The following is a 10,983-nucleotide window of genomic DNA, read 5'->3' on the forward strand; positions in this document are numbered from 1 at the left end:
TCCCCGGCAACTCACCCAGGCGCAGACCCAGCTCTCACAGCTCTCCTCAGGCTCCACCCCCTTCTGCCAGCTTCCGCTGCTCTGGGCCTCCGCGACCGGAACACCGCCCCTTCTTAAGCCCAGGTCCCGCCTTTCAACCTTCCGGCCTCTTAAGTCTCTAAGCCCTGTTTTGCCCCGGAGTCTTTTCCTGAGGGGAGACTACGTCAGCACGTTTCGGCGTGAGACGGTGGTATTCCGGTGTGTTAGAACAGCTTCCGGCGGGGTCTGGACGTTGATGTCCTGGGTCTGACGCCTTGTTGCACTCGAAGCTGAGCGAGCTTCGGAGGAGTGTGGAGGAGTTCACGTTTCACGTATTTGCTGCGGTAACCTCATCAGTCTGCCAAGATGGCGATGCAAGCGGCCAAAAGAGCGAACGTGAGTGTCTGGGACTTCTGTCGAGGAGGGGGAGCACTTCGCTGCTGGCCTTTCTCATTGGCGTAATCAGAGCATTCTTGGCCTTCCTCCATCCCCTAGGCGGGGAAGCCCAGAAGTTACTGACCTGTCAGGGGGGAGTCCATCCTGGACCGGTCCTTAGGGATGTGCTCCTTGAGCCACACTTCCGCCCCTACCCCTTTTGAGAGTTCCTTTAAGTCTGTTATCCTAGTGTCAGTGATAGTGTTAACAGCCTGTGTTGCTTCACCTACACCGAGGACCCGGCGTCAGGATCTTCTCCTCGGCCTAAAAGTCGGTAGCACAGATGAGTCCGCAATAAATAACTTATGCTTAACAGGCAGCTGGAACCTGGAAGTCTCCTCAGATCATGGAGCTTTTTGGATCCTTCATTAATGTTTTCAGTGATAATTTTGAGCACCTAGTATGTACCAGACTTGAGAGATAGGATACAATAAATCAGTCATATTTATTGAACACTTACTATGTGCCAGACACTAGTCTAGGTATCGGAGATACCTAGAATAAAACAGAAAGGCCTGCTGCTTACATTGTAATATTAGGGAGTCGGGGTGTTATGGAAACCTAAGAAAAATTATCTTAGGAGAAAGAGTAGTCAGATCTTAAGATGCTGAGAGGTACAGTAAGGTGAAGACAGTTAAATATAGTGAGATGAAGATTTTTGGTAACTTTGATGATAATCATTTCAGTGGATGAAATGTGGGATGTGGTGGGATGAAAAGAAGGTAGAAGTTGAGAAAATGGAGACAGCTCTTTCCACAAATTTTCTCGTAAATAGGGAGAAAAGAAATTGGATGATAGTTAACTTTTCTTAGGATGTGTGATACAAGGTGTATTTGTATGCCAATGGGAATGATCCAGTAGAGCCGGAGAAACTGATGATGTAGGAGAAAGGTGGGTTAAGTTCAGGAGTAGTTTGGGGTAGGTGAGGGGTTGGCATAGCAATGAGAGGGAAAGTGGCTGGATATGCATGAATGCATATTGAATATAAGGTACTTACCATTTGGTCGCATCTATTTTCTCCAATAAACAAGAGCCAAGGTTATAACCTGGGATGAGCAGGGAAGAGAGGATACAGCTCAACTCGGATGTTAGAGGGAGTGGTGATGGTAAGGTTTGAGGAAAGAAGGGAAAATGTGATATAGTCTCTTGCAGAGTGAGAAAGCAGATTTACTGGAGATGTATATTGTGATTGTCTGACAGTGTTTATCATCTATCTGAACTTAACCTTAAATCTTAAAGTCTAAAACTTTATTGTACTTATTTGTTTACCATTTGTCACCATTTGAGGGCAGGGAATAAGTATCTTATTCTTCCATTTATACAACACTTAGGTTAATGCCTGAAGTAGTTGCCAGTTTAATAGTTATTGAGCAAATTAATGTCTAGTATGTAATTAAGTATGTTAATAAGAAGCACAGGAGTGAAATCTGGACCAGAGATACATATTTGAGAGTCATCGACTCAGTGTGGAAAACGTGTATGGTTAAGAGAATGTAGGGTTAAGGGGAGTATACAGAGAGTCAAGAAGTCTAAAGGTGAAACTCTGTGGAAGAGCCTATTTTAATGACAAAGAAGACTGAGAACAACTAGCCAGAGAGTTAGGAGGAATCCAAGGAAAGAGTGTCAAGAAAGGTCAAAAACGTAATAGTCAACAGTGTCAGAAGCCTCAGAGAAATTAAGTTGATGAGAATTGAATACTGTACTCCAAAAAAAATTTTTTTAATGCAAAAAAAAAAACACTGCAAGTGAAAGGTCTTAGTGCATAAAAGCATTTTTCATCAGCCTGCTGGAGTAGGAGCTAGATTGTGGTAGGCTGATGAGTGTTATGAACTAAAGAAGCAGTGAGTATAACCTGCCTCTTTTCATATGCTTGACTGAGAGAAAAGAAAAAAGAGCAAGATAGGATAGCAAATAGAGGGCTGATAAATTCAGGAAAGGCAGAAAACTTGTCTTTTTTCCTTCACTCTGTAATCCTAATTCCTTGCCTTGCCTGGTGTATTAACGAAGGCACTTATTAAATATTTGAGTGAATGAAGAGGGATCTAAATAAGTGTTTTGTTTTGTGTAACAGTTGGGAGTACATAAGCAGCTGCTCACGTGAGTAATAAAAGAAGCCAATGGTGAGGGAAAGGCTGTAAATTCAAAAGAAAGAGATCATTGATAGAACAAGTTCCTGAGAAGACCCGAGAATGGTCATCAGTGGGAGTTTTATTATCCAGCAAACAGGAACAGTTCCCTTGTTCTGTCCCACACATGTCTGTGGCATTGAGGACTTTTAAATGAGGTTGGAGATCTTTGTTTACCTGTAGTGACTGAAAACCTGGGTTTTTAGCCCCTTATTAGTTCCTACTAATAGTCCTCCCTAAAACCAATGCTTTTCCAAAGAGCGTGCCATTTTCAGTAATATCAGATTATAATTCTTGGCTTATAAAAATTATGCATCATCTTTATTAGAATTTATTATGAGAATTTTTTTTTAAATGATAGCACTCCTGCCTCTGATTATAGTGACAACACATTATTTTTCATTTTAGATTCGACTTCCACCTGAAGTAAATCGAATTTTGTATATAAGAAATTTGCCCTACAAAATCACGGCTGAAGAAATGTATGATATATTTGGGAAATATGGACCTATTCGTCAAATCAGAGTGTGAGTCTTACTGAGACATTTGAAATGTCATTTAAAAGAAAATGATTGTGTAATTTATAATCTCAGAATTATAGCTGACAGAGGGCCTAACCAAGAGCCTAGAGACCAAGGGAAAAGTACCTACAGAGACCCTCATGATCCAGCTCAGTGAGAGCCAAGAATGGTAGTTGTGAAATTATAGAGAGCATGAAGTAGTAATGAGTGGTTTGAGGGGAATGGGTGGGAAGAGAAAGAACCAACATTTATTACATACCTACTGTTTGTTAAGAAGTACTCTACTGTGGTTTTTATATGCATTAACTCTAACTCTCTCAACACTCTTCACCATCTCCTTTACTGATTCCAGAATTTCTGAATAAGCTGTGCAAAGGGATATAAAAGTAACAGAAAAAGGCTTTTTTTTTCAACTATAGCTTTCTATTGAAGATTTAAAAGTATAGGGCAAAATAATTATAACATAAACCCATGTTTTAATTTAAAGATTGGGGTTCATACCTTCAAATGATGTTTAACATCTGCTATATGCCAGTTGTAATAGGTGCTTTTGTTTGCATCACCAACACTACAGCCCTGTGTGGAGGTGAGAGTGTCTCTTTCACAGGTGAGACTAAGGCTTAGAGAGTAAAGTACCTTTCTAGCTTCACACAGCTATTTAGTGATAAAATCTTCTGATTCTAAATTGAATCTCTACACAGTACCACAGCTGCTGTCATTTTAACTAGTATACATAAGCCAATTACCTGAGTCCATCTAAGAGGATTTCTAAGCTTTTTATTTTTAATTGGAATATCCCTTTCTTAATACATTTTCTTTCATGACTTGAGAGTTCCTCCGTGGCTTTTAGAACTCTGAAATCTTGAGGACTCTCCTTTACAGTGATCACTATCCCTCCAAAAAGTAAACCAAGAGCTAGAAATATATCATCATTGGTACTCAAACAGGGATGAAAATGAAGTGTTATAGAGCAGCTGTCCTTTTTAGGAACTCTCTTTGCATATTTGATAAAAGCTTTTGACCCTTTCTACAGAATACACACAACGTTTTGCAAGTGATTTCAGTGGGTACATGGACTCTAGGTTGAGAACTCCTGTTCTAGACATACAAGAATAGTGTACAGAAGCATCCCTGACTTGGGGCTCAGGAGACGAGATTCTACTGCAGGCCCTTTTACTAGCCATGTGACCCTAGACAAGTTGCCCAGCTTTTTCCTCACATGTAGGATAATTGGTCACCTTAATTGGCATGTAGTAGACTCTCGGTGCTTTGATTTTGATTATTAAAGCCATGAGTAAGGTAGGACAGGTGATGGAGCCTGATGTCACTATTTGACACATGAAGCAGCTAAAGCTCAGAGAGGTTAAGTTACATGATTAGGTTTTCTTGTTTTCACTTTAAGCTTTTACCACCAATCAAGAAAATAATGTTGACTTAGTGCTTAACATATAGTAGGTAGCAAGTACATGTTTTTAATTAAAATTACAATATGGAGATCAAGATATTAGGTTGATAATTAGGGGCTGGGGCGCTTGAGATGGAGAGTCTTTTTTTTTTTTTTACATCTTCATTGCAGTATAAATGCTTTACAATGTTGTGCTAGTTTCTGCTGTACAATAAAAGTGAATCAGCTATATGTATACATATATCCCCATATCCCCTCCCTCTTTTTTTTTTTTTTTTTTTTTGTGGTACGCAGGCCTCTCCCTGCTGTGGCCTCTCCCGTTGCAGAGCACAGGCTCCGGACGCGCAGGCTCAGCAGCCATGGCTCACGGGCCCAGCCGCTCCGTGGTGTGCGGGATTCCCCCCAGACCGGGGCACAAACCCGTGTCCCGCACATTGGCAGGCAGACTCCCTACCACTGCGCCACCAGGGAAGCCCTCCCCTCCCTCTTGAGCCTCCTTTCCACCCTCCCTATTCCATCCCTCTAGGTCGTCACAGAGCACCGAGCTGATCTCCCTGTGCTACGCAGCAGCTTCCCACTAGCCATCCATTTTACATTTGGTAGTGTATATATATGTCCATGCTACTCTCTCACTTCGTCCCAGTTCCCCCCCACCCCGCCCAGCCCCGTGCCCTCAAGTCTGTTCTCTACGTCTGCATCTTTATTCCTGCCCTGCCACTAGGTTCATCCCTACCGCTTTTTTAAATTGAGATGGAGAGTCTTTAAAATGGAATTAGCTCCTCTCCCTATTCTACTTCCTAAGAAGATGTAAGAGGAAAGAAGAGAGATGCTTTTGTTTTGTTTTCATTTGTTCTGTTAGCTTCCTGGAGAAAAGATGTGTGAGAGAACTAATAGGAGAAAGTAGATCTCCACCCTTCAAATGCTTATTAGCACTTGCTGAATGCATAGCACTGTGGGAGTAAAATAAAATATAAGGTCATGTTTGCCCTTTAGGAACTTAAATTGTTGTTGAGTTTTTTATGGTTTTATTCTGAAGGAAAAATTAGGTAGACTTTTTGGGAAAATCTTAGGGACAGTGTTTTTTTTCCTTTGGGTAGTCCCAATTTTCATACCTAAAGCATTTTAGAAAATGGTTAAAAGTCAAAAGTCCAAAAGTTGTTAGATTATTTGCAGAAAGTAAAGAATATTATAAAATTTTTCATCAGGCCCATGTAACCTGACAAAGTGAGAGTGTTTGATGACACTGGCACCCTCCAACCACCCGGCGCCCTATACCTATCCATCCCCTTTTACAGGAAGCACAAGCTCTGACCAGCGCCCAAGACTGTAGTCTCATCCTAGATCAAATCTAGGCAGGTGCCTCCCCTTCCCATGGGGCCCACTGCCTTTCCTTGAACCTCTGCAGGGACTGTGGCAGTTAATAAACCTTATTCTGCAGTTGCATTGGGTGGATAGAACACAGATGGAGGAAAGGGGATCCATCTTTAGCTTACTGGAGCATAAGCTGAATGGGACCTCTGCCAGCTGTCCCCACTCACAAGCACATGGCCATCTGCCACCTGCAGTTTGTTGCTCCTCACACTTCCCTAGCTCCTCCCCTAACGGAAGCTGGTGAGGTGAGGAGAGGAGGTGGCAAGGAACACCTACACAAGAAGCAGCCCCATATCCATGAGTGAGATCCAGCTTCCGCTTTCCACTTCCAGCCACCTTCCAGCATTCTGCTCTGGCTCACAGGTAACCCCACCAACAAGCACACTTCAAACCCAATCCCTCCAGAGACCCAGCCCTTTTCTCCAGCTACACAGGGCTGTGTAATGCATAAAAGTGCAGATATTATTAAAAATGAATGTGTGAAAGTTGGGAGTTGACGCTTGTTTTAAAAGGGCAGTGAATCTTGGGGGAATTCCCTGGTGGTCCAGTGATTAGGACTCCGAGCTTCCACTGCAGGGGACACAGGTTCAATTCCTGGTTGGGGAACTAAGATGCCGCATGCCACGTGGTGCAGCCAAATAAATACATAAGCAAGCAAGCAATGAATCTTCTAAGAAAAGTGTAAGAAACTACATTGGCTCTTTACATTGGAGGACATCCTTTCCTGGCCATAAAGGATGGTGGTTGCTGTTTTCCTGTGTATCATTTATAATTTTGCTATCTTCCTGGTAGGGGCTTCCTTCCAACCCCAGCTCCTTCTACAGACACAAAATGGTTTTAGTTTTATGGATTTGGTAAACTTTAGTAAAATATTACCCAGAAACTTTTGTCCCCTACATTGATGGAGATTTTTTGTGGGTTTTTTTGTTTGTTGGGGGAGAGGTTTTGGCCGCACTGTGTGGTATGTGTCTTAGTTCCCTGACTAGGGATTGAACCCATGCCCTCTGCAGTGGAAGCTCGGAGTTTTAACCACTGGACCGCCAGGGAGATCCCGAGGTTGTCTTATTTTTAAGGACTGGAACTAAAATTAGAGTGAGGGAGAAAATCAGAATCTTTAGAAACAAGGGACTAGTGTGGTAAATAACTAAAGTATTGGTTCTGTTGCATAAATGCATAGTAAGAAAAACCCCATTCTAGACACTGCTGACTAATCACAACTATCATCCTAAGGTAGCATACTTTCCAGTGTAAAACTGAAAATTGATTCTTAGTATGAGAAGTAGGAAAGACTAGAGCAGTGAACATGAAAACTGAAAGTTTCAAGCTAGTTCTTTGCTGCTCTTGCTTTAGTAGCCATATTAGTATTCTTGATATAACAGTAAGTTTAACCTGAGCTATTTTACTTAAAATAAAAACAAAAATTACATGTTTTGAGAAATTATAGGCTTATCCAGCATACCTGTCCATAGTATCTATTTCCTTTAATGGTTTTCAGGTAAATGTGTATTTTAATTAAGTCCGATTCAACTCGGTAGGGGGAACACACCTGAAACTAGAGGAACAGCTTATGTGGTCTATGAAGACATCTTTGATGCCAAGAATGCGTGTGATCACCTGTCAGGATTCAATGTTTGCAACAGATACCTCGTGGTTTTGTACTATAATGCCAACAGGGTAAGTATGGCCATGGTTCTCATCACGTGGGGACCCCATGTAAGAGTTAGTAGAGAGCTGTACCAGCACTAGGGGAGATGTGTACCCTGAGTTCTTTTCTAGCTACTGCTATTGGTGAAATTCATTTGACTGTAGATTGGTAACTGTTAACTTTGATGCTTACCATATTTTCAGGCATTTCAGAAGATGGACACAAAGAAGAAGGAAGAACAGTTGAAGCTTCTCAAGGAGAAATACGGCATCAACACAGATCCACCAAAGTAAACGTTTTCTGCATTTTCATTTTGGACTGTTTAAAACCCATGAATGACCACCACTACCCTTTTTTTTTTTTAACTAATAGTGAATGTTGTGATTTCTTATTTGAGATTCAAAAAGACCTCCTTGAAACTTTGATATATTTTAGAATATATTATGTTAATAAACTTGTAGCTTTTTGTAAAACATGTCAGTGTTTTCTCTTAAAATTTCTCCTCCTGTATTATACCAGAAAAAAAATAATAAAACAGCATTTGAACCGTATCAAGAATTGTTCAGTGGTAGGTGGTCCTAGAGACTGAGTTTCTTGAGGATGGGGACCTTTTGATATTCTTAATGCCTCCAGTGACCAGTACAGTGCTTAGCCATCAAAGGAACTTGTTAAGAGTATTGTTATTTATTGAATGTCTATTAATAATGAAATCTCCATAACAACTTAGTGAAGGTATAGGTATCTCCACTTCGCAGATCCAAAGTTTATCATGTTGAGTGAATGAATAAAATGCTTACATAAAAAGCTGCTTTTTACTTTTTTTTTTTTAAATACTTTTTTGGCCGCACCTCATGTGGGATCTTAGTTCCCCAACCAGAGATCGATCCCGAGCCCCTTGCATTGGAAGCGCCAGGTCTTAACCAGTGGACTGCCGAGGAAGTCCAAAAGCTGCTTTTTTACATCAACTAGTTACTAGCCTCATGAGTACACTTGAATACTTGCTTTACAGTTAACCACGTACCTTTGTCAGTATGGGTACCCTTGTCCTTACAGGTTTATTCTAGAAATCGTCGTTCAGATGACAGCACATGGTTAGAAATGTGAGAGCAAGCTGCTTGGGTAGTGCTATTTGTTGTTACACGTCTAAGATGTATTTATGTACTTTTCCCTTTAGTTAGTAAGTGTCTGTGTATATTTTGGACCTTAGCTCACAGTTTATCTTTGCCATAAATAAAATACTTAATGTTTATTCTTATAATCACAGACTCCCATGGCGTGGAAATAGTATGGTTATTACCACATTCATCATAGCTCAGCAGCTTGGAGGAGATAGCTATAATTTTCTTTTTATAGTTTAGGCATGGGCCAAATGGAAAAACATGGACTAATTGTTTTGTATATAACTATAACCCAGAATCAATTTGAAGGGTACAAGCACTGAATCATTTAAATGGACAAAAGCCTATTCTACTTTTAAATGCATTTAGCTTTCAAATCTAACATTACTGTAAGAAAATGGGCTATTTTATACTTTTTGTACTGTCTTCTCAAAGCCTACTATTGAAAATGAAGAAATAATTGTCTTATTTATTAATTATGTCTGAGTGCTTTTTGAAAGCACTGTTAAAGAGTAGAAAGAGTCATTTCTATAAGGGCAGGAAGATGACAAAGGAGCCACAGCTGTAATTTTCTTGTGAATGTTTTTATGAGTTTCTTACTAATTTTTGTAATGCACAGTGTGCTTTTAGGTATTTACAAATATAAAAAGAATTTTCTAAAAGACTTTTGTAAGGGGACGACAAATTAGACTTATAGTGTGATTTGTCTAAATGGCAGACTGACTTGCCCCTAGTATAAGTTGTTTTAAATTAATAAGGGGAAATTCCTTCTACTGACAGTTACGGCAGGTCTGTCATTTTGATTAATATATGTTAGTTGAATTTCATGACCTGAAGTTAAGAGTTTAAAAAAATGCCCTCTAATTCTTTGGAAATTTTTTAGCCTGTTCCAGTTATGTTACAAGAACTTTAATTCAGTGGACAAATACTGAGCCTCTGCTCTGCCACGTCTGTGTGTAGTAAAATGCTGAGGACATAGTTACAATCAGTCCTCTGCACCAGGCATTGAAGGTGCAGTTTTAAGAGTGTCAGTAAAGCAGGGCCTGTGAAGCCTAGCATCATATCCTCTCCAGGTGCTAGCCAGTAGGTATTTGCTTCCCCCCACCCCCACCTCTTCTTAGTGCCTCCTGTTACCACGTTGGCTATAAATACTCTAGACTGAGATCTTTTATGTGACTCCATAATGGGCACCTGAAATGGTCCTTGGTGCTATTTTTAGTTATCCTATTGGTGTCACAGCAGAAAACGTGACTGTCTTTTATACAGGCTGAGTTCTGAGAAATTATAGACATTTGTATCATTGAGGAAAGCTAGGAACCAAGACATTCTGAAGGAAACCCCCCAGAAAGGAATGAGTGCAGCACCTTTTGACTGGTCTGGTCCCACTGCAGAGGTGAGCACAGGGACTGGTGATTAAAAGCAAAGCAGCCCCTTTCTCATTTCATTTTCTGCATCTTAAAGCACTGCATCTTCATTAACTCCTCAGTCCTCAGCAGGGGAATACAGCCAGGACTTCTTGGAGACAAAAGGGATACATAAAATAATCAAGATGTTGTGTCCCCATATCACATGTATCGTCATGTGACGTATTATCAATGAGTCCATGAAGGAAACTAACAGTACCTGTTACCTGCCCCTCCCTCAGTCTTGAAACAATTCCAAGACATCGCTGACAGAATAACTCTGACTATGGCCAAGAGCTTTTCTCACCCATGCCAACTAAAAGAAAAATCTCTTAGCTACATTGCCACAGGCTCCCCTGACGTACACTAACACATATCAATAAGCAGGCTGGTTGTAAAACCTAACTGGAAAGTCCTGTAAGTTATAATAAATGTAGATTAAAATAAGCAGCATATGTGAAAACAAGTTCAAAATCATACATTCTTCTCAGAAGTAATTCCCCACTGTAAAGTTAGAGCAAATCTACATGAAAATAAGCACACATTTATTTTCAAAAGTAACTTCCTAATGTGAGTTAGTGTGTGGCTCTGAGGCCTAACACAACCTCATTTCTTTAGGTGCACAAAATGCACTTTTCCAAGAAGGGAGCTCATCCTTCTTATTCTAAGTCCCAATGTAGATTTCATGATTGATCACCTAAAGTTTCAAATCCCACATTTGATTGCTAAACTGTGGGTTTTGAGCACAATGTATTCCTTTAGTTACTCAGAGGGGAATTCTGAGCCTGTGAGGTGAGTGGCAAGTCATAACCTACCTTGTGGGGCTGCTTAGAGGATTGGTGGTAATTTTATTTTAAAATTAGAAAAAATTAAAAATAGAACAAGGCCCAGCAAGTACAATAGGTACGTCGGAGCTACAAGTATCCGCTGCTTTTCGAAAG

The 10,983-nt window shown here is 40.5% G+C and overlaps 1 protein-coding gene across 1 annotated transcript; it reads left to right on the top strand.

Moving 5' to 3' along the window:
* Positions 1–147: 147 nt before the first annotated feature.
* On the top strand, positions 148–8,667 carry SF3B6 (splicing factor 3b subunit 6). Its single transcript, XM_079941163.1, has 4 exons — positions 148–414; positions 2,988–3,106; positions 7,412–7,550; positions 7,725–8,667. The coding sequence occupies exons 1-4, from the start codon at positions 385–387 to the stop codon at positions 7,812–7,814; spliced, it is 378 nt and encodes a 125-aa protein (XP_079797289.1). The 5' UTR covers positions 148–384; the 3' UTR covers positions 7,815–8,667.
* Positions 8,668–10,983: the final 2,316 nt, after the last annotated feature.

This window comes from Stenella coeruleoalba (genome assembly GCF_951394435.1).
Source record: "Stenella coeruleoalba genome assembly, chromosome: 13".
NCBI lineage: Eukaryota > Metazoa > Chordata > Mammalia > Artiodactyla > Delphinidae > Stenella > Stenella coeruleoalba.